This window comes from Ochlerotatus camptorhynchus, unplaced genomic scaffold, assembly GCF_037179485.1.
Source record: "Ochlerotatus camptorhynchus isolate MF236.1 unplaced genomic scaffold, CSIRO-AGI_Acam_v1.1 ptg000081l, whole genome shotgun sequence".
Taxonomy (NCBI): Eukaryota; Metazoa; Arthropoda; class Insecta; order Diptera; family Culicidae; genus Ochlerotatus; species Ochlerotatus camptorhynchus.
Genome location: NW_027040571.1, coordinates 811772 through 836346, shown reverse-complemented (window position 1 = coordinate 836346; position 24575 = coordinate 811772). Strand labels below are relative to the sequence as shown.

At 39.2% G+C, this 24575-nt stretch overlaps 1 protein-coding gene and 5 non-coding genes across 6 annotated transcripts in view; all 6 read right to left on the bottom strand.

The window, feature by feature from the left end:
- Orco (odorant receptor co-receptor) overlaps positions 1-22749 on the bottom strand; it is a 47529-nt gene extending 24780 nt beyond the window's left edge. The window contains exons 1-5 of the mRNA XM_065217896.1: positions 22311-22749; positions 22048-22208; positions 12740-12838; positions 12500-12617; positions 11357-11567 (exon numbers count right to left, since the gene is read on the bottom strand). Coding sequence (XP_065073968.1) covers positions 11357-11567; positions 12500-12617; positions 12740-12838; positions 22048-22208; positions 22311-22749 — 1028 coding nt within the window. The remainder of the gene's footprint in view (positions 1-11356; positions 11568-12499; positions 12618-12739; positions 12839-22047; positions 22209-22310) is intronic.
- On the bottom strand, positions 5344-5416 carry TRNAA-AGC (transfer RNA alanine (anticodon AGC)). Its single transcript has one exon. It is a non-coding gene; the product is annotated as a tRNA-Ala (tRNA).
- TRNAA-AGC (transfer RNA alanine (anticodon AGC)) lies at positions 5819-5891 on the bottom strand. The gene has a single exon. It is a non-coding gene; the product is annotated as a tRNA-Ala (tRNA).
- TRNAA-AGC (transfer RNA alanine (anticodon AGC)) lies at positions 10734-10806 on the bottom strand. Its single transcript has one exon. It is a non-coding gene; the product is annotated as a tRNA-Ala (tRNA).
- Positions 11198-11270, bottom strand: TRNAA-AGC (transfer RNA alanine (anticodon AGC)). The gene has a single exon. It is a non-coding gene; the product is annotated as a tRNA-Ala (tRNA).
- Positions 11621-11693, bottom strand: TRNAA-AGC (transfer RNA alanine (anticodon AGC)). Its single transcript has one exon. It is a non-coding gene; the product is annotated as a tRNA-Ala (tRNA).
- Positions 22750-24575: the final 1826 nt, after the last annotated feature.

Below are 24575 nucleotides of genomic sequence, written 5' to 3'. Positions count from 1 at the left end.
TGTGTGTGTGTGTGTGTGTGTGTGTGTGTGTGTGTGTGTGTGTGTGTGTGTGTGTGTGTGTGTATGTGTGTGTGTGTGTGTGTGTGTGTGTGTGTGTGTGTGTGTGTGTGTGTGTGTGTGTGTGTGTGTGTGTGTGTGTGTGTGTGTGTGTGTATGAGTACGTCACATTTTTCACCGAACGTACTCACATTCCCCACGACCTCACGTGACGGAGCAAAGGAACAACGTCTCACATTGCAATTCAAGTCGTCACATCGCCGTCGGGAAAGGAAAAAATAGAACTCGAAATGCGCCGCTAGAAGCACCTAGATAAAATCTTCTTCATTCTCGAAATCGTTGTTTATGTACCAACCTACTCCGTTTCGATTCCACAAACCGCAGCAAAAGATGGTAGAAAACGAGAAGCATCATTCAAACCACCGCCCTCCACACCACTGACGAAGTTGATGGGGTAGATCAAGATGCGGCAGGCAGAAGAGAGAATCGAGCCTATTCATGGCATGGACAAAAGAAGAGATCCGGCATCAGCAGTTCCGACACGTGAGTAGCTTTCGTCCTGATGGAAAATAACGACCTCCCAAAGATGGGTGCCTTTGTTGAGTCAAACTCAGACTTCAGCGAGGGTGTGTGTGTGTGTATGTATGTCCTTGACTCGTTTCGATTGTCCCATTTATAATGACCTTAAACATTCTTCGGCACTTGCCGGTGGCGCATTGTCAGGTAGGCTATTGTAATTGGCCTGACAAAGGACTTTAAATGGAAAGCTAACATTGATCATCGCATTGCCAATAGGGTTGTCATTACCGGTCCTTTTTCAAAAACCGGTTTTTCGGTTATGATACATTTAATAATAGTAAAACCGGTAAAAATTCGGTACTAGGTGGAACTACAAAAAAAGCACCTTCTAAAACGACCTGAAGTGGTGAAGAATGTAAAAGAAATGAAGAAAGCATGGGTTAATAAAGACTGGAACGCGCGAAAATTGGTGGGCAAAAAAATCGTTTCTTTCAGTCAAAATTCATATCACAAAAATCTTCTTATTTTTCTTTGCCAAATCCGAACTGCCGTGCCTTCCGCTTAACCCCTTCACTTAAATTTTGCACAGTGGTCTCATCGACTTTATTCGCCGCCGAACGCCAGTTAGATTTAAACTGCTGCTCGTTTTCCATGGATTTATTAATTTTTTTTAGATTCCGTTTTACCAAGGCTTAATACCGTTCGATAGGGCGAAGTTCTGTGCTATTGGGAGGGTTGTGGTCTTTGGGTACCACAACCACGTTGTTCGCATCGTACCACTCGATTGCCTTTTTTCCCATAGTGGCAACTCGCCAAGTCCTGCCAGAACAGCACAGGTCTATTATGTTGCTTAAGGAATGGTAGCAGCCACTTTTCCAGGCACTCCTGGACGTAGATCTCTTGATTGATGGTTCCCGTAGTAATGAAAATGCCGCTTTTTAGACCACACGTTCACATGGCTTGCCAGACGACATATTTTTCCGGGAACTTCGATAGTTTGATGGTTTTGAAAATTTCAGCCACCTTCCCTTTTCCTGATGCGGTATAAAACTCCTGTCCCGGAAGCTGCTTGAAATCCGCCTTCACATAAGTTTCGTCGTCCATGACAACACAGTCGAACTTTGTGAGCAGATTTGTATACAGCTTTCGGGACCGCTGCTCTGCCGACGTGTTATGTTTGTAATCTCGGTTCGCCACCTTCACCTTCTTAAACGTCGACAACCCGGCTCGTTTCTTGGCCCGCTGCACAGTAGTGTGGGAGACATTGAGCTTTCCAGCGACGTCCCGAATGGAGAGGTTAGGTTTCCGCTTATATTTCACCGTCACCTTCTTCATCGTCGCTGCCACGTCCGGATTACGATTGCCGCCGCTTCCAGGCTTCCTGGTGGTCGACAGACGCTCCCCGAACACTGTTGAAACGTTTGTCACGGTCGGTTTGGCCACATCCAGCAATTTTGCCAACTTGGCGTGTGAAAACGCCGGATTCTCTTGCTGCGCGTGCAAAATTGTATATACAGTCAACTTCCAAATGCAGCATTTCAGGTTTTTTTTTTAATGCATTTTTAACAGAAATACACAAATTTGAAGTTGACCAATTTTTGCGCGTTCCAGACTTTATGCAAAAAACTGTCGATTCTGAGGTCGTGCAAAACCTTATGGCTGGAGTTATGGCCAAGGTTCGCGCATTCGGATATAAAAGCGAAATAAATTAGATGAATGATGCCAAAACTAACTTTAATTGTTTCTTTTTACTCTCTGAAAATTTGGTGACAATCGGATAAAACACCTTAAGTTCCATCAAGTCAGAAATTTTATAAAGAGAGTCAATTTTAAATATCGGAAAGCATCCCAATTAACAATCTTGATTTTATGAGAGTTCTGTAGATTATGATTTAGACTTGTAGCATGCATTAAAACCACTACAAAACTTGCAGTGTTACTTGGGATACTTTGAGTAAATTGGGCGAAAATGGTTGCACCTTACTACTTGGTTTATTGAAATGTGGAATGGGCAACAATCACGAATTTCGGCGGAGCTCACCTTAATGTGATGAATATAGTGGGTACGGATAACTGCAACAGACTACTCTTTCTAGCATTCAGCACTGTGATGCAAGTGTGAAAGAGTAAGCTGTTTTGTTCTGTCGTACCTCCGTCAGTTTTGCCGCTGTTAGTACGCCCAAAAGTGTCAGGTTGTCCAAAAATGTCAAAATTATCTGTACTATGGTGCATCTATATGTGGTTGACAGGGATAGGGTCCCCCTGTGATATTCATTTGAGTTATACACTTCCGTAATAACAACTGAAGTTTTCAACAAGACAAAGGCGTTAAACTAAGGTAAGCTGGTTTGATGTGAGGGGGTTAGAAGGAAAGGGGTGTAACAGATTTCGCACTATTTCTGCCACATAGTATGATAAACAAGGTTCTCATCAAGCATCCATAACTGCAAACGCATTAAGGAATGTGTTTGCAACTGAGTTATTTACGAAAGAGAAAGTCGATGAAGCGAATCGATTAAAGTTACTTACATCCCTTTCCTTCTAACCACCTCTTGTATTAATGTATATTAGTGCAAAGTGATCCACATATAGCGGTCTCGGAGACGAACCAGCCCAGCGGTAAGCTTAATCTCGAGGATAATACGTAATTTAATCTGGATTTTGGTAAGCACCAAGAGAGGATTAAACTATCAAAGCACGCATCCATTCTCTCTTCTATTGTAGAGAGTGTCTTTGTGTGATGTTGGGGCTACAAAATGGTGAGTTGACAACCTGGAAGGAGCGGAATACTTAGCTCTTATTCACAAAATTCATAATTTACGCCTCCGTTGGCGAGATGGACCATCTGAAGCCTGTCTGAAAAGACAAATCCAAAGAGTTAGGGTGGGTGAGCCAGTAGTGGAGGTAGTGGAGGTACTAAGTGCAGGTAGGATGGGAGGCAATGTATAGACCGGCAATCGGGCCAAACAGCCTGCATGCCGCATCGAACGACAACGGCCAACGATGCGTGAACTTTGCAGTCTCTCAGGGTATGGTAAATCCGAAGTACCTTTTTCCCCCACAAGGATATCCACAAAGCCCGACCAATACACAGGCTATCACCCTCACTCATCTCCAATCGTCGGGAACAATATTGAGCTCCAAGAACTGATTGAACAAGTTCAACATGCGCCTCTTAGCGACGTCTGGAAGGTTTTTCAGCAAGTTGAACTTGATTCTATCAGATCCCGTGGCAGAATTGCCACACGAAAGGAGAGCGAGTGAAAGTTCGACCATTGAAAAAGGCTGACTGATTTCGTCTACCGAATTCGCGGTTTCGCGAGGAATCAATTGCGACGGCACGGAATCCGGACATACTTTTCGCGCGAATTTATGAATCCATCGATCCGAGTATTCCTCGCTTTCGTTGTGAGTAGACCAGCTACGCATTCTTCGCGCCGTACTCCAAACCCAACAAACATTGAGCGCTGCATAAGAGCTTATTCAGGCAAAAATATGCTTCTTCAGCTAATTAATAGCTTATTCAGCTTTTAATCAGCTCAAATTGTTTGTTGGGAAGCGTATTCATAGACGTTTCGCGCGACAATCCGTCTACAAACTGCCGCCAGTAACCCCGTTTTTTCGCCTTGATGAAGCTCTTGAGTTCGCGTTCAAGAGATGTGTATGCGTCGAAATGCTCGCGTGTTCCGAATTTCTGAAAAAGTTTAAAAGCGTCGGAATGTTTACGGTAAACATTCCGTGCATTGTTGATCCCACCAGAGCGATGTTTTTTTTTTGTTACGAATTGACGATCGCGGCACCGGTCGTGTTTGAGCTTGAAGTGCGCTGTCGACGATGAGATTAGAGAGGAAGTTATACTGTATCGCCTATCGCCTATGCGTTAACGGATTCTGACGAGTTGAACCCAGTGGCAATCGAAATTTTGATCGGCAGATGATCACTACCGTGCGGATCCTGGATTACATGCCAAGTGCAATCCAACGATAGTGAATTGGAGCAAAAGGTGAGGTCTAATCTGCTACCATTCGAGGATGGACCAGCCAAACGTGTTACTTCTCCATTGTTAAGTATTGTTATGTTGAAGTTGTCGCAGAGATCATAAATCAAAGTAGAACGGTTATCATCGTACAGCTCCGCTCCGTTAAAATCTCCCATGATCAACCATGGAGCGGGAAGTACCGCACATATGTCGAAAAGTTGTTTGCGATTAACAGAGACTCTAGGAGCGATAAATACAGAAGCAATTCAAATGCTCTTACCTTTAATGGTAGCCTGACATGCGACAACTTTAATACCGGGGAATTGTGGAAGATTCACTCTATAGAAGGAATGGCACTCTTTGATCCCCAAAAGTACCCCTCCTCCACGTGAATCCTCACGATCCAATCGAATACTGTTAAAATCATAAAAAGGGAGATCAATTTCTGAAGAGAGCCTATGTGCTTTAATGTGAATGATTGCTACATAGAAACTATTTTTTTAGCAACAAAATTAAGCAATGACATCGATAATGACCATGCATCAGAACCCTAGTGTTAACCACTTCAAACTAGGGAACAACGAATAAAAGACTAACTAACTATTTTTTTTCCATGTTTCAAGATCATCATCGGTCCAGGCAGCCCGAGGACTTATCACTATCAACAAGACATGAAAAGAAACAAAGGCTAAGATGTGTTCCTTTAATTACTGAATAATCTTGTTCCCTAGTTTGACTAGGAATCGGTGGTAGATCTCTTACATCCCGTAACGTACCACGAAAAGATGATCTTACCCACGTTACGGGGAAATTATCTACCTTATTGACATCATACAAAAATGAGAAGTTGGAGATGCTGGGTATCGATCCCAGTACCTCTCACATGCTAAGCGAGCGCTCTACCATCTGAGCTACACCCCCGTGGTGATAGAATTACTGGTTATTAACCAACATTATTGACAATATTTGAAAAAAAAATGTTCTCAACCCATTCAGTTGGTCTCAATAAATCAAACCTAAAATGTATGTACACTCACTATGCAGTATGCAAATCACTTTAAAATTTTAAATTTAGTAGTCTGGTTTTTTTTTCGCAGTGAAATTCTGATTTTTGTGCTCGAAATTGTATTATTTCAATGATCAATAATCAAACATTTAACAAATAGATGATGGAATTCACTCTTAATTAGTTTTATTTTAATAGAATTTATGCAGTAAAACCCTATTTTAATAATTTGACAAATTGATGCCCTGCTTTTTTCCAAAAAAAATATTAAAATTGAACTCATCTGCCTAACGGTCAAAATGAAAACCTACAAAAGCTGGAGATGCTGGGTATCGATCCCAGTACCTCTCACATGCTAAGCGAGCGCTCTACCATCTGAGCTACATCCCCTTGATTAACATCCGAACCATATCTTATAAAAATGATCTAAAACACTCTAAATTAGAACCAAAAACCGGATCTCAAAGCCTACATACCGAACAACGTGCTTGTGTCTAAATTATGGTCTACAGAAACCTCATAAAACCAAAATTGTTACTTGGGTCTTAACCTTATGGTCAGGTTTAAGGAACGTTTCAGTTATAACGGCAATATGCACGTTATGAATTATCAAAAAAGTTAAATAGCTCGTCTGCATTATCTTTAAGAAATCGAGCATTCCAATTTAAAATATTGAATGCTTTAAAATCCAGTACTGGATTTAAAAGTCATGACAATATTGTTTGCAAATTTTACTTCAGTTTGAAAAGCATCAAACATGGAGTGAGATTTAAGCATATCAGTAATCGTCCATTAATGATTTCTGTAAAAATTCCATTTTAGGAGCAGTAATGCTTCCTACACACTTAGAAAAAATCACCGACTTCGGTAATTCATTTACCGATTTCTCAACAGCTGAACGGTCGGTAATGTTTTCGGTAATCGAGAACATTACCGAAAAATCTGTAAACTGGATCAACAAAATTAGCTGTCAAATTTACCGAACGATCGGTAACGTTTACCGATGTGCATTGCTTGATTTGTTGTCGACTTTACCGGAGAACTGTAATTTTGAGGACGATATGCAAATCGAAAATTACCGAGTGATCTGTAATTTTTTAAAAAGGTCAACTGTAATGTGCTTTAATATTGTTTCAAGGTGGCGGTCACTGCAACCCATGCACAAATTTGGCTGCAGACGTGATCAATAAGTTAGTGTTGCAAATTGCACCACCAATGAACAAAACCGTTGGCGACGATCTGAAAACTTAAGTTTTTGTCGGAAAGATTCAGCGCTACATTGAAAACAAGGAAGCATTGGAAGATCGTCGCCAACGGGAATGGAACTTGAACCGACAGAAGAAAAAACAAGCAACAACATCGGCCATCTGTGATCGGTATTTATTTAGATACCGAAAATTAATTATTTACGGAAAATATCTACGATTCGCTCATCTTGGTGTTGCATAACAGCCTCCATAATTTCACCTTTTTTATTTTTCACAAGCACGAACGCTTTTAATGTCGACCAAAAATAACAATATGGTGGATTTGACGTTTACCTAGACCGTTACCGAACTCAGTAACGGAACGCTTTGTTTACAGAAACTTCAGTAAAATATTTCACCGAAGTCAATGATGAAGCTGATTTACAGACCTGCCGGTAAAAATGTTTACCGTTTTCGGTAAATTAAAATAAAATTAACGAAATTCGGTCATTTAATTTACAGTTTTCAGCAATAAAGCGAGAAAATACCGAAACATCTGTAATTTTTAGCATAACCGATCTAAGACGGTAATTTTTTTACCGAACTCAGGGTCTCTGTTTAAGTGAGTAAGTCAAAATTTTCAAAATTTCCGTTAGAATTACGTTGGTTAGTATTTTGATTTCTACCCGTTGCAGTAGCAGCATAGGTAGCTCCATTAACTCGCTGAACATTGTTAGCAGCGACGGGAACAGGTTTAGATGAAAAATTTGAAGCAAGGGTGATATTTGTACCTACGGGTACGAATGTAGAATTTGTTCCTCGCTGACCGTTGTCAACAGCAGAGGAATTTGTACCTGATCGGGAACGTGGAGCGTTTCCTACGTGTCACTTAGAACTTGATTGTAGGATCGCTTTGGGAGTCTTACATTCCCAAAAATTGGATTTGTGGTTTTCACCACAATTTGAACATTTAAATTTCTTAGGATCTTCCTTCACAGGACAGTCGTCCTTTGCGTGAGAGGAATCACCACAATTCATGCATTTAGCTGGCATGTAGCAATTTTTAGTTCTGTGACCCCATCCCTGGCACTTACGGCACTGAGTGAGGTTTTGGAAATTTCCTCCAGTCTTCCTGAAGTGTTCCCACTTCACTCGGGCATGGAGTATAAGGCTAGCTTTTTCTAAGGCCTTAAGGTTGTTTAGTTAACTATTCAAGTCTAGTTAACTAGACAACTAAATGAAAATCATTAGAAATCCCGTCGCGTGAATCGCCAGGACGGGATTTCATTTTCATTTTGATTACTTGGAGTGGCACAACTTCAAGTAATTTTGCAGTTCATCTTTGATCTGATCCAGAGATTCACCACTGGGCAGTCCTTTCATGACAACCTTGAACACACGTTAAGTTTTGGTGTCGTAAGAAGAAAATTTGTGCTGCTCCTCAGTAAGATATTTGAGAAGACATTTAAATCCGTCCAAGGTTTCAGCCAATACACGGCATTCACCCCGACGTCCAATTTGTACTGAAAACTTAACTTTCACGAAGTTCAAAAGTTCCATGCGAAGAGCATGGAAATTGGAAGTGGTTATCACAATAGCGGGAATCTTTTCCTTCTAGACATTAAGCCGGGAAAGTTTATTAGAATTTTTCTAATGATGGAATGATGGATTATTCTCATCATCCGTGAGCAAATCAAATTGATTGCTCAATTTAATTTCATCAGAAGGAGGATCAAGAGTTTGCCCTTTTCTTTTGTGCTTAGGCACCATGGCGGCAGTAGATTTTTATCCAAATCGACTTCCAAGCAGATTACTATAAGAATCTGAAGGATCGAAGAGGAATTTTCCAAATCGATATTCAAGAAGGATTACCTCGGGTAGGGTCCAAACAAGCATCGAAGAGGAATAAGAGTTGAACAAGGTAGACATTTTACAGGTTGAACACTGAAAAGTGCTGTTAAATTTGTTGTAGCTTTAGGTAGTAGTAACACTTCCTTCAGCAAAAAGCAAATAGATCCCGCACGGCAAGAGAGCACGATGTGGACTGTTTCATACAGTGGTTAATTCATTGGATCGCGCCACGGGCAGGCTATGGAAAGTCAACAACATTTTTTTAAAATTATAGTCACTTTTACGCTCTTGGGTCATTCGTGTCTTGTCCGGGGTGAGATTTGAACTCGTGACTTTGGCGTAAGAGATATGGATGCTAACCACTACGCCGGGGTCTAATACAACAAGTGTGGACAAAAGTGGACTCAGGTTACTTCCATGAGGGACTCCAGAGGTGCAGGTAAACGTAGAAGAGACAATTATACCTCACTATACCTCTGAGATATCCCATTCATGTTTTGGCCATAAATATGGACTTACGTGATTCACAAAGACCTTGCTTTCAGTAAACCATAGGCTCATATTATAGGGTGCATCGAAGCTTTCATTTGGCGGGTGTTCCAGCGATACTGTTTTGTTCTTTAATTAAGTTTTTTCATTAGAGAAATTGTGATTTTAATGGTTTTCAAGTCGTCGCACATAGGAGTATTAGACCCAAAAAGTTGGCCAAAAGTCCGAAATCCGTAATGTGTGAATCTCATAATTTTTATCGTTTAAGAAACTACATATTGTAGTCATCATATAATTACTATTCTGGACCTGACTCACGCTTTTACAAATCTACCCAATTGTCATTATTAGCAGCATTGAGCTTTTTTATTGTTTTTTTTTCTCAGTAATTCGGAGCAAGAGAATAAAAAATAAAATAAATAGGTAAGAGAAATGGATGTAGTGTCGGTCTAAATGCCCTAATTTGGTCCCATACATAAATTTAACAATCAACTAAATTTTCAATAACGACCAAAAATTTCCATTAGTACCGTCTTAATGACGATAAAATTGATAAATAGCAGATTTTTAGCGATGGGCCCAATCTTAAATCCATAGGTCTATTTCCCCTATAATTTGACATGGGTAAGCATGTAAAAGGTAAAAAGAATGTTTTTCAAATACTTTCATCAATAAATACATAATAACCTCTATTGTCACGAAAAATGACATTGAAAATAGATACAAGAAATATGGAAAATTAAATTATCACTTAACTCACTTTCCGGGATTTTCTCAGTGTACATCCATTAACCTAAAAGGAAGATTGAAATCTTTGGACCATTGTGGCAGATGCAAACGTTTCGCCTGATTCCTCTTTGCTATTTTCTTGATGGTGTAAACATTTGCTTGTATGCAATTCTTTCAAAGTTCTGTTCATTGCATTCCTTTTTTTTAGAATTTAAAACGTCGTATTTTAGTATATTTAGAGTATTTTTACAATCGAGTATGAAATAATATTGCCTGTACCGTGGGAGTTAAAATCAACCATGGAGCGGGAAGTACCGCATATATGTCGAAAAGTTGTTTGTGATTAACAGAGACTCTAGGAGCAATATATACAGAAGCAATACAAAGGCTCTTACCTTTAATGGTAGCCTGACATGCGACAACTTTAATACCGGGGAATTCCGGAAGATTCACTCTTTAGAAGGAATGGCACTCTTTGATCCCCAAAAGTACCCCTCCTCCACGTGAATCCTCAGGATCCAATCGAATAATGTTAAAATCATAAAAAGTGAGATCAATTTCTGAAGAGAGCCTATGTGCTTTAATGTGAATGATTGCTACATAGAAACTATTTTTTTAGCAACAAAATTAAGCAATGACACCGATAATGACCATGCATCAGAACCCTGGTCTTAACCATTTCAAACTAGGGAACAACGAATAAAAGACTAACTAACTATTTTTTTTTCATGTTCCAAGATCATCATCGGTCCAGGCAGCCCGAGGACTTATCACTATCAACAAGGCATGAAAAGTAACAAAGGCTAAGATGTGTTCCTTTAATTACTGAAAAATTCTGTTCCCTAGTTTGACTAGGAATCGGTGGTAGATCTCTTACATCCCGTAACGTACCACGAAAAGATGATCTTACCCACGCCACGGACCCACGTTACGGGGAAATTATCTACCTTATTGACATCATACAAAAATGAGAAGTTGGAGATGCTGGGTATCGATCCCAGTACCTCTCACATGCTAAGCGAGCGCTCTACCATCTGAGCTACACCCCCGTGGTGATAGAATTACTGGTTATTAACCAACTTTATTGACAATAGTAGAAAAAAAAATGTTCTCAAGCTATTCAGTTGGTCTCAAAAACTCAAACCTAAAATGTATGTACACTCGCTATGCAGTATGCAAATCAGTTTAAAATTTTAAATTTAGTAGTCTGGTTTTTTTTTTCGCAGTGAAATTCTGAGTTTTGTGCTCGACATTGTATTATTTCAATGATCAATATTCAAACATTTAACAAATAGATGAAGGAATTCACTCTTAATTAGTTTAATTTGAATAGAATTTATGCAGTAAAACCCTATTTTAATAATTTGAAAAAAAATTTAAAAAAAAATGATTAAAATTGAACTCATCTGCCTTACGGTCAAAATGAAAACCTTCAAAAGCTGGAGATGCTGGGTATCGATCCCAGTACCTCTCACATGCTAAGCGAGCGCTCTACCATCTGAGCTACATCCCCTTGATTAACATCCGAACCATATCTTATAAAAATGATCTAAAACACTCTAAATTAGAACTAAAAACCGGATCTCAAAGCCTACATACCGAACAACGTGCTTGTGTCTCTCAACCCAGTACTTAATCGCACTCCGGACCATCAGCTCCTGTTTATGGGTCAGCCCGTTCGGGTTCCCGTTCATGGCGTTGTTGTCGTTAAAAGTCTGCAACGTAGACGGCGCCCGGAACTGCGCTCCCCAGTCCGCCTTCGAGTTGTAGATGCCTTGCAAGTCAAAGTCCTTCGTTGCGGGGTCTTTTTCTGCAAAAGGAACAGATCAAATTTGCTCGGTGAGAAATGGTAAAAATTTCGGTTGGAGATGCCGGGTATCGATCCCGGTACCTCTCACATGCTAAGCGAGCGCTCTACCATCTGAGCTACACCCCCGTTGGTTGTTGAACAATAGTCAGATCGCACAAATAAGCCCTCACTGACCTACTTCGCGCTTAATACCGCCGGATTAAAGGCCAACTTGTTGATACATTTCTACTGCTGCCCCACTTCAATTTCAAGCACGATTCAAAGCTCATGTTAACGCTGCACTACTGAAACTGCTAGTAACTACCATCCGTACGAAATGGAGGGATATGCTTCGGTATTGGACCACAGTAGGTATAGATTTACCAGGCAAGCGACAGTGACTGGTCCACATGGTCTGATATTGACGGTGAAAGGAGATTGTGAATAAATGCACTGCACGTACCACGCCTTCCAGCAGAATTTTGTCAGCAAGCGGTACTCCGATACCAGATACACGTTGAAAAATTGAGTCGTAACAATCAATTAATTATTAATCTAGGCTAAGCGTTAGAATTTAAATGTCTTCTTAAATGTTAATAATATCATTATTGACCAGCTTGTGCTTGAAGGGTTAAAACTTATTTCAAATCATGTCTGCATTGCCAGACCGCGTTCCCCACTCAGCAAAGTGTATAGGTATTTTTATCCGTCAACATGCCACCGCTAAAAGCATTGAAATCCCGTTCAACCGTACTCGTACAGCAGTAGACCAAGCAATCAACCGTGGCACGGTGCAGTCAGTGGAGGTGGATACAAAAGTCCTTTGGTGTCTATTTTTAAGCCGTGTAGCTTTATTTTAAAACCACCAGTTCGTTTTTCAGCGGTGAGCTTTCAACGTTGACGGGGCCGCACAGCAGCTGATTGCCAGTACAGAGCAAAAGTCAGACACTTACCTTCATTCAAAATCAGCTCCGACTTGGATCCGGCGGAAATGGCACGGAACAGGGCTGCCGAGTTGGGTCGGTAGGTGTCCAGCGAGGCGGAGAGCTCCATCAAGGGGCGCATAATTCCCTGTTGAATGAGGAGCAAGAGCAAGGAACAGATAAATGAGACCGATGCAAAATGAAATGCATAAAAGAGTGACTCTGGATTGAGATTAATTTGCCCGGAGTGTGACAAGGTAGCACTTATACCTTCAGATGTTGCAATTGTTCACAGGCAAAAAGCAACCAAGAGCAGAACAGCACATCGGCGAGATTGGCCTGGCAGATCGAGAACAGCAGGAAATAAGCCTGTCAGGGAGAGAAAGAGATTGAAATATGTTAAATGTGGTCTGGCTTGTCATCGTCGCTGGAATAACTATGATGGCTGAGGTCTTCAGGTTTACGGCAGGTGCTGGGAAAATTACAGCTGCTTTGACAGAGACATTTATGATCCGTGGAACCACCGCTGGCATTTTTTTTAGCCAGGGAAGGTGCCATTAGGAAGTGGCAGTCTGTCATATGTCGTGTGAGAATGATAAGTTGACCTTTTGAATACATTCAGGGCAGTTTGGGCAGACGATTAGACATTTTCTTTAAATTTTAAGGATATGGATATACTATTTCCGGCATCAGATCACACTTGAAATATTGAGATATCATTTCTTTTTATATTCGATTTATGAGCAGTTCCTGGCCAAATAGCAAAATTAATTATTTTTTTGTAACGGCATTCTCCGATTTGGAAGAAACTTTGCATAATTGTTTGTTACATTTGTAATACAATTCTGCCATTTTTAATCATGTTGATGTTTCCAAAATGGCTTATTCTAGATTTTTCAATAAATAGTAGCACGAAAATTTCACTTTTAACCGAAATGACGTCTTAGAGAAAGTTGTAGGGAAAGATAAAGTCTTTATTAAAAAAATAGAAACGGTAATTTTTTTTTGTCATTTGTAAGAAAATGTAAGTAACGTAAACGACGGCTTGGGAACCCATTCATTGTAGGCGCCATGCAACATCCGGTAGCAATTTTTTTGGTCGATTTTTTCTCCGATTATCACCAAATTTTAAGGTAGTAAAAAGAAGCAATAAAATAGAGTTTGTTTTGGCATCATTCATTTAATTTATTTCACCTTTATATACGAATGTACAAACCTTGCCCTTAAGAAGAAGTGCACCGCTCCGAAAAAAATAATTACGTTTTGATTTTTCTAAAAATATTGAAAAAAAAGTACCAACCATCTAACAAAATAGCATTCTTCTAATTTTTCAAAGAAAATTCACGTGCAAAAACATTTTTTATAAGTCATTATGGCAAAAAGTAGGACTCAAAAAACCACAAAACATCGACTTTTCGGTTTTTCTGAAAGTCCAATTTTTTTCATGATGAGATAGAAAAAATAATTTTACATGTTATTTGTGACAAAAACCTAAGGAAGAAACTGATTTTCTTGGATTTTTGATAATTTTTCCCAATGTTTTAAGAAAATAAAAACGTACAGAAAATATTTTTTTTATTTTTGGGCCGGTAAACTTCCCCTTAAGGTTCAATTTACACGGCGAATGAGAACGACCCAAATTTGAGTTTAGTTCACTCACAATCGCCAAAAGTGCAGGAACTTAGCGATGAGTAAAATTTGTCTCATGTTCTCCCAGGTTTTTCCAGGATTTTACAGGGAAAAATTCCCGAATTTGAGAAAAGTAAAAATTTGATTTACTCAGGCTATTGGTACTACTCCGAGACTGAATAAAATTTTCGTCAATTTCCTCATTTTCCGGCAGATTTTTTAAGTTTTCCTCAGGAAACCATGAGACAAATTTACTCATCGCTGAGTTCCTGCACTTTTGGCGATTTTGAGTGAACTAAACTCAAATTTGGGTCGTTCTCATTCACCGTGTACTTTGATGCATGTTTTAAAAATTCAAAAGCAGATTTTTTCGACGCATTATTTTAGATTGCAAAAATCTCGCGTCATTTTGTTTAAAATATCAAAAGAAATCGAATAGTGCGAGCTTTTTGCAATCTGAAATAATGCGTCGGGAAATAACTGCTTTTGAAATTTTCCAAAAAGCTTCAAAGTAAATTAAACCTAAAGCCCAGCCATAACCCAGGTAACCAAAAGTTCTGATAAAAGGCTATTTGTGGCTTAAGCAGCTTGGTTGAAGGTGGTCTATAGAATTCTAAGCAGCCTCATTTTTAAGTCTTTATAAGAACTTGAAAGTTCCGGTACCATAATTGAAGAGCATTCTAAGCAGCTTCTGGCGGAGCTTGAACGGAACTTTTGGAAAATAAATTAGAAAAGGTTTTTGTCCTCTACATATTTAGTTCGCACTTTTATGAAAGTTATTTCTAAAGGCAGGTATGAACGTGTATTGGTTTATCAGCATTAGTAGTAGAATTGGAGCTGTTTGATGAATTAAACCCAGTCCTTCTGCGTGAAAGCCCCGGCATGAACCGCTACGTCATCTGAGCAGTGTTGTAAATTTGGCAACTCTGGAAAATGTTGTTTAGAGGTCGCCCCGACGATGTTTTTGAAAAAAAAGTCCATTTTTCATAACTATTATCCAATAAATATTTTAGATCTTTAAATTTCAGTGAAATCTCACCCTTTTATATTTTTCGCAGATTCCTAAGGGTCAAAACTATAAGAGAAAAAATTGCAACGGCATGTTCTGTGTCCAATTTGTTAGTTACAGCATGTCACCAAAATCCAAGCTCAAGTCGGATCTCATCACCGGTATTGCGAGGAAGCATTTGCCCAGAAACCGTTTGCCGTCGGAGTTGGCCGTCATCAGGTACTTTCGATTCAAGCATGAAATCCAACAATGGACTTTTTTCAAAAATATCGTCGGGGCGACCTCTAAACAACATTTTCCAGAGTTGCCACCATACAAAAGTTTGTTTTTAACACCCTTAGCTATCATTTGGAGGGTGAGCCCCCAGATTTCCAGACATAGTGCAATTTTGGGACACCCTAATATATAGCGTTTCTCAAATGAGAATGATCCATGCCTTTGTCATATGACTAAGCAACTGATATCACCCATTCAAAGGAGGTCTCCTTTGGTAGCGAATAACAACTTTTCTCATTTTCATCAAAAATGTTCAAATGATTTTGAGAATTTACAGCACTGCATCTTAGATATATTAATGAGAGCTGTTGTCCCGCCTACTGTTGGAATTTTCAGTGCCAGCTGACTGACTTTAATACGAAACACAGAACTCAGAACTTTATTCAAACTTTATGGAACTTGAAAGTTCTGTCGGAACTTTATTTGAACTTTATGGAACTTGAAATTTCTGTCAGAACATTATTTGAACTTTATGAAACTTGAAAGTTCTGTCGGGACTTTATTTGAACTTTATGGAACTTGACAGTTCTGTCGGAACTATATTTAAACTTTATGGAACTTGAATGTTCTGCCAGAACATTATTTGAACGTTATGGAACTTGAAAGTGATTTTCATCGTTGAATGCGGAACTTTTGGTTACTTGGGAAGGCTCTGCACGACCTCAGAATCGACAGTTTTTTGCATATTAACCCATGCTTTCTTCATTTCTTCTACATTCTTCTCCACTTTAGGTCGTTTCAGAAGGTGCTCCTTTATTATAGCCCAGTATTTTTCTATTGGGCGCAGTTCCAGATAAATTTCATGACAGGATCGCGTGTTCTTTGATATTGTCTCATACGGACATTTTTCAGACGGATCAAGAGCTGAAAATCGTCGTCTATTATTGAATCGAATTTAACCTCGCATATTGGTACTGAGGCAGCAGAGATTCAAGAGCATAATGGGTAGCATGGGTAACCAATTGGCTACAAAATTGACATGAATCAGCTAACCCCATATCAAAAGTTGAGGGATTTCTTTTAAAAAAAAAACATGTTTGGCTGTTTGGATATTGAATAGAAAGAAATAGAAAAATCATCAAACAGAATATTACCATTGGAATTGCTTTGAGCATTATTCCATGAGCGGTGTTTTGCATTGAAATCACCAATAATGAAGAATTAAGACCTTTGACGGGTAAGTTTCAGAAGGTCACCTTTGAGAAAACTCTTTTGCTGGCCTACGCATTGTAATGGCAAATAGGCAGCTATAAACGTAAGTTGTCCAAATTTTGTTTCAACGGAAACTCCCAAAGCTTCAAAAACTTTGGTTTCAAATGAAGAAAGAATTTTATGTTTGATTCCTCTATGAACAATGATGGCCACGCCACCACAGGGTCCATCAAGACGATCATTTCTATAAACCAAAAATTTAAATAGCTCGTCTTCATTATCTTGAATAGATCGAGCATTCCAATTTAAAATATTTAATGCTTTAAAATCCATTACTGAATTTTAAAGTCATGACAATATTATTTGCAAATTTTACCCCAGTTTGAATAGCATCAAACATGGAGTTAGATTTAAGCATATCAGAAATCATGTCAATTAATGATTTCTGTAAAAATTCCATTTTAGGTGCAGTAATACTTCCTAAGTCAAAATTGTCAAAATTTTCGTTAGAATTACGTTGGTTAGTATTTTCATTTCTACCTTGTTGCAATAGCAGCATAGGTAGCTCCATTAACTCGCTGAACATTGTTAACATTGTTAGGTACAGATGACAAATTTCAAGCAGGGGTGATATTTGTACCTACGGGTACGAATGTAGAATTTGTTCCTCGCTTACCGTTGTTAACAGCAGAGGAATTTGTACCTGATCGGAAACGTGGAGCGTTTCCTACCTGTCGGTTAGAACGAGATTGTAGGATCGCTTGCAAGTCTTACATTCCCAAAAATTGGATTTGTGGTTTTCACCACAATTTGAACATTTAAATTTCTTAGGATCTTCCTTCACAGGACAGTCGTCCTTTGCGTGAGAGAAATCACCACAATTCATGCATTTAGCTGGCATGTAGCAATTTTTAGTTTTGTGACCCCATCCCTGGCACTTACGGCACTGAGTGAGGTTTTGGAAATTTCCTCCAGTCTTCCTGAAGTGTTCCCACTTCACTCGGGCATGGAGTATAAGGCTAGCTTTAAGGTTGTTTAGTTAACTATTCAAGTCTAGTTAACTAAACAACTAAATAAAACGGACGGGATTTCATTTTCATTTTGATTACTTGGAGTGGCACAACTTCAAGTAATTTTGCAGTTCATCTTTGATCTGATCCAGGGATTCACCACTGGGCAGTCCTTTCATGACAACCTTGAACACACGTTAAGTTTTGGTGTCGTAAGAAGAAAATTTGTGCTGGAAGGTCCGCTTTCAGAAGCGTCCGAGAACGGTTGTGTGTTTTTGCTCCGCTGCGTGCTTTTTTTTTAGAGCTCGGGCTATCTTTGTGCTGCCGTGTAGTTTTTCGGTGCTCGCATTTGAATAGTTTTATGTCCCGGACGCGATAATTCTATTTAGAATGATTTGTGCTGATGTTTTTCCCCTGTTGCTTTGGTGCCTGGTGTGCTCTCGCTCCCTTTGTTGACAGTGTGACTCGACCGCGCTGATCTATTATTAGGTTTTTGCGGTGTGCATTGCTTTTGTGCACAGAGTGACATGAAGAAGAAAAGTGATATTTAGTTATTGTGTGTTTGGATTCGCTGGAGGAGGAATTGTTTAAAAATGACTAGAGAAAATTAAGCATCGAGAATGCGCTCCCGGATGTATTGATTTGGTGAGTACGTTCCAGTTGAAGATTGTTCTCTCTAAATATCCCTTTTTTGAATACGTTTCATCAATCAAACATTATTATATGTTGGGTTTGGGGGGGGGGGGGGGGGGCAGCCTAAGGGTTTCAATGGATTTGTAGACTGGACAAGTGTTCGTGGATTTGCCAGTCCCTTGTCACGTGTTGATAGACGTACATCTTGTCGTTTGTCTTCCAAAGGTCTTCAATGAAGTTGATTCACCCAGCTGCAACAAACCATCAGGCAGAACTTTACAACCAGTGAAGTATCTGCAGTCATATGTAATCCTTGCACTGATGGTGGGTTCTATTCACATCACATGTTCCCCTATTAAAAAGTGAATTTGTGTCGCATATATTATAATCTCATCTTATTCTGGATTTTACAGTCAGCTTCACAGGTGTCAACCTCCTGCCCAGGAATAAGGAAAACTTCGTTAAAGTCTCTTATTGTGTTTCCCTTCCGACTGGGGGACTTGTAGACTTCGGGGCAAACTTTCTTTGACGGTGGTGGATTATTCCCTTCGTTCGCCTCCGTATCCGAAACTGGCTACATCTGTTCCAATTCTGCTTCAGCCTCCAAGCGAGTCTTGAACTCTCTTTTTTTCACTCAATTGATACGTTCCCACATTGGGTTTGGCATGGAGAACTCGTCTTGAGAGAGTTTCGCTACCGCGTTTTTTTCCGGCCAGTGTAGGATTCCAGCTTCTTTCCAACCAGAAAGAATTACGGTTAGGCATGTTTCGCATCTTTCAATTGTTTGTACCACTTTAAATGGCATTTTTTCCGCACTTGAACTTGGACGACACTAGCTGACTCCCTTCCGAAACATTTTGAACTGTCACTTTTCTCCAGGCAACTTTGTCATCATAAAACTGAACGGTACCAAGTCAAGTCAAAATGGATAATAAATAAACAATAAGGTATTCAAATTTACTTTATAAATGCTATAATAAACCATTGTGCAGCGATGATCGAGACGTTTCCGTCGGATAAGATTATTTTGCGGCCGAGTGTCTAGGAAGCTATGGAAACCGAAATGGCTCTTGATTTTGTTTTATGCCCTTATAGTATAAACCACCATCGCACTTTGTGAGTTGCCCCAATAGAACCCTTGCTTTTGGTTTGAATCAGTACAAATTCGTTCTATTATATATATAAAAAAAAAAAGAAGTATACATATTCATTTTCTTCCGAACTAAATAAACCACCATCACACTTTGTGAGTGGCCCCAACAGTATCCTTGCCGTTGGTCTAAATCGGGTCAAATCGGTTCTAATAATTATTTTATATTCAATCAAGTAAACCACCATCACACTTTGTGAGTGGCCCCAACAGCATCCTTGCTGTTGGTTTAAATCGGTTCAAACCGCTTATAATTAATTATTTTGGTCATTGATAAAATAAAATAAACCATCATCACACTTTGTGAGGGGCCCCAACAGTATCCTTATTGTTGGTTTAAATCGGTATACACACATCTAATAATGATCTACATCTCTAGACAGCCGGCTGTTTAGAGCATAAATCGAAAACACTTATAAATAACTACACAAAACAAAAGATCGCATCACTTATCAAGGTGAATCCTGATCCAACGAACCTAACCCACTAACAAAACCTCCTTCCTGTGACTTTTGTGGGATGCAGAGGTAAACACGGTCCCAAAACAACAAAAGTCACACACTAACATTCCTTCCCTCTCCCACCTGATTGCAAGGACGTGGCCGGTGACGTTATTGATCTTTAAAGGTAGGAGTCACTGGAACATGTACACTGAGAATGGCAGGTTACTACCAAGCCCCATTCAGTTGATTCTTTGTACAATTTCACTGGTTCAGATCAATCACGGAGTGCAACTATCGATACGTGCAGTCAGACTAAGCTAAGCTAAGCTAAGCGTAAGAAGAAAATTTGTGCTGCTCCTCAGTAAGATATTTGAGAAGACATTTAAATCCGTCCAAGGTTTCAGCCAATACACGGCATTCACCCCGACGTCCAATTTGTAGTGAAAACTTAACTTTCACGAAGTTCAAAAGTTCCATGCGAAGAGCATGGAAATTGGAAGTGGTTATCACAATAGCGGAAATCTTTTCCTTCTAGATATTAAGCCGGGAAAGTTTATTAGAATTTTTCCTGGATGATGGATCATTCTCATCATCCGTGAGCAAATCAAATCGATTGCTCAAATTAATTTCATCAGAAGGGGGATCAAGAGTTTGCCCTCTTCTTTTGCGCTTAGGCGCCATGGAGGCAGTAAATTTTTATCTAAATCGACTTCCAAGCACATAATTGTAAGAATCTGAAGGATCGGAGAGGAATTTTCCAAATCGATATCCAAGAAGGATAACCTCGTATAGGGTTCAAACAAGGATCGAAGAGGAATAAGAGTTGAACAAGGTAGACATTTTACAGGTTGAGCACTGAAAAGTGCTGTTAAATTTGTTGTAGCTTTAGGTACACGGAAACAAATCCGATTCCATTTTCATGAATAAAAATTCATGAAATGAAAAAACTTGCCATTCCATGAAATCGTAACGATAATTCATGATTTTGTCATGGAAATTCATGATTTCATAATGCAGTGGAATCAAGACCACTACAAGCGTTACACGTACTTGGCAAACCGTGTTCATAAACCGCACTACATAGGTATGTCTTATACGCCATTTGTCTTCCAACTTACACACAATTTTTTTTCTAATACAACAAGTGTGGACAAAAGTGGACCCAGGTTACTTCCATGAGGTACTCCAGAGGTGCAGGTAAACGTAGAAGAGACAATTATACCTCACTATACCTCTGAGATATTCCATTCATGTTTTGGCCATAAATTTGGACTTACGTGATTCACAAAGACCTTGCTTTCAGTAAACCATAGGCTCATATTATAGGGTGCATCGAAGCTTTCATTTGGCGGGTGTTCCAGCTATACTGTTTTGTTCTTTAATTAAGTTTTTTAATTAGAGAAAGTGTGATTTTAATGGTTTTCAAGTCGTCGCACATAGGAGTATTAGACCCAAAAAGTTGGCCAAAACTCCGAAATCCGTAATGTGTGAATCTCATGATTTTTCTCGTTTAAGAAACTACATATTGTAGTCATCATATAATTACTATTCTGGACCTGACTCACGCTTTAACAAATCTACCCAATTGTCATTATTAGCAGCATTGAGCTTTTTTATTGTTTTTTTTTTCTCAGTAATTCGGAGCAAGAGAATAAAAAATAAAATAAATAGGTAAGAGAAATGGATGTAGTGTCGGTCTAAATGCCCTAATTTGGTCCCATACATAAATTTAACAATCAACTAAATTTTCAATAACGACCAAAAATTTCCATTAGTACCGTCTTAATGACGATAAAATTGATAAATAGCAGATTTTTAGCGATGGGCCCAATCTTAAATCCATAGGTCTATTTCCCCTATAATTTGACATGGGTAAGCATGTAAAAGGTAAAAAGAATGTTATTCAAATACTTTCATCTATAAATACATAATAAAGACACCTCTATTGTCACGGAAAACACACAAAAAAAAAACACATTACTAGCAAACATTGAATTAATTTCAACAAAAAAAAAATCAATGATTTGTAGTTTTGGCCAACTTTCTGGGTCAAATACTTCTACGTGTGCTGTCGACTATTTAGATGTGTCTCAAGCTTTTTTGACATTTTCAAGATGAAATTTTCAGAACCACGCTCTATGATAAGGCAATGTGACGTTTAAATTCCCGGACCCATATATATGATACACTTGAATCTACCGGAAAACTTTTTCAATTTCCAGTAATTTCATGTCTGCTTTGGCTTATTGTAAAAGTTTCCGTTCGGTCAAACCTACCTGATAAATGAAGGAGAAAACGTACGCCACTCCGCTCATGGCATCCCATGGGTACAACGCCTTGATTGGTAGCCGTGGAATTTCCACCTGGTAGGTTTCATTGGTATCCTTATCCATCACGTTCTTCACGCTTTCGCCAAAGAAGGTTATAGTTATCCACGCTGCACGTTTGGGTAAGAAAAAGAAAAAAAAAATAAAAAAAGTTAAACCGTAATTAATCAACCCGCGTGCCTCCATATCCAGTTTGGCTTCTGGACACCTACCGACAACCGAAAGCAACGATGTTGCCATCACCATGACCAGCAGTTTTCGCATCTTGGCCAGGGCAATCGAATGATACCGGGCGTCCGACTCGGCGAATAGCGTATGAACATTCGGTTGGTTCCAGATTCCCAGCGTTCGGTAAAAGTTTTCCGAGTTGACGGCAAAGTAGATGAACTTGGTCACCGAGTGGGTGAAAAACAGCGTCGTTATGGTGTTGGCTGTCAGCTCGTTAACGTCGCCCGTGTTCATCACCAGGTTGCCCATGATGGCGACAAATTGCAACAGGATCATCACCAGATTCCACCAAGAGTAAATCTTGCGAATGAAAATCGGTCCGGTCACATAGCGGAACAGAAAGTGACCGAAACCTTGCATCAGCCGGATGTTCGGCATCAGGTCGGCCACCAGGCCGGTGTACTTTGTCGGTTGAACATTCATCTGGAAGAGATTGGAGGTAAAAAATATAAAGGGATGGGGTGAAGTTTGGTTGAACTCTCTAAAAAGTTGAAGTTTTAAAAATCATCCTCTTCTTCTTGGCTTATGACGTCCCCCGACTAGAATTGAGGAGAGCCAAATTCCTCAACCTACAGTTATATTAATTCCTATACATATCGTGTGACACGCTCAAATAAGCTCATTGGGAGTAATTTAATCATCTGATCTATTTTGAATGACTGGTGTTAAATAAAACAAAAACCAATCAAAGCCTAAATATTGGTTTTATTTTGCAATTTTTGGTATTCAAATCTAGAAACTTAAGGTGGGGACCTGTTGGGATCTCTAAAAAAAAGAGTATTTTATGTGAATTTGTTCAAGAACATTAGAATAAATGCAATCACTTTAGGCATACAGTATGTTATTAACCAACAATTCAGATGAATTTTCGAAAATTTTCAGTCCAAAATATATTTTTTTTCCGCTGTTGGCAGCCCTGCAACCACATAGATGCAGGCGATGTTTTTGCAAAACTGCCAAAATGGCGACATTCGAAAAAAATTAAAGTTCGATTTTTCGTTAGGGTACGTGTTCCTGTAATAGTGGTGTACTTATAGTTGCGGTACGGAGGTTGTGCCGAAATAGTGAGGAGAACCCGGATAAGATTATTTTTCATCAGTAGCTCTCCTAAAAAAAGCATATTTGCATATTTCAAACATAAAATATGCCCGAAAGTGATGGAAAATAATTAATTTTCCTTAAAATTTTCACTCCTTTGCACCTATAGTTAGGGTAGTGTTCCTAAAATTTATTTATTTATTCGTCAATCAATCAAATTGTAGACTACATATTAACATTAGGACCTATGTTCTATGACTTCGCAGGGTTCTGAAATATATTTTTAATTCTGTTGAGAGCATATTTACACACTAAGATTTTGTTTCCGTGTTCGGTAAATTTTACCGAAATCAGAACAGCTGAACGTTCGGTAAAACTTTGACATTCATTTTAAAGGCTATTGAATTTGAAAATAATATCACAACATGTTCAACCTTGTTTAAATGATCAAATCTTGTCGTTTTAGTGGAGATTTAGTTTCAAAGTAGCTGAAAGCAATTGAATTGAATTGCATAAATTTTACCGAAAAGTTCAGCTGTTCAGATTTCGGTAAAAATTACCGAAGTCGGCGATAATTTCTAAGTGTGTAGGTCAATCATTGCACAATGATGATTATTAACAGTCATCATCTGATTTACCTCCAAATTTAGCGTAATTGGTCCGATGGCAATCTACTGCGAACAAGTGTCGATTGCGTAATTGTCGGGAAGGTGCATACAAATTTAATCTTGACAATAAATCAGCTAGAAATGGTTAAGTTGCAAAATGGAACCTCTGCTTCGTTGGCATCAGCCGCTCAAAATGAAAACACTTTTGAGATTTTGTCTTCCTATGAACTGGACTCTGACATAGCAGATGAGAGTGAGTCTCTGGAGGTACACGCGCCCGGTAAAAGGAAGCCGACTAGCTCCCCGGGAGTGCGCCGGAAAAAAATAAAACCACTTTCAAAAGCATGCAAAAATCTGAAGGTAGCGGGGATTCATTGAAAAAGCCGAACAAATCGGTAATTGCTGCTCCATCTGATCCTTGCTGCAGCTTTTCCACCCCGCCGTTACCTAATTAAGGTAATCGTAAGAGATTACCAAAAATAAACACCAATTCTACTCGCAATTCAAAGAAAACTCTCCCGTCCAAGCGAGGAAAGATTAAATTTAAGGACATTGTGGATAACATTTTGAATGCCCTCGGCTTTCTCGACGAATCGCCACTTC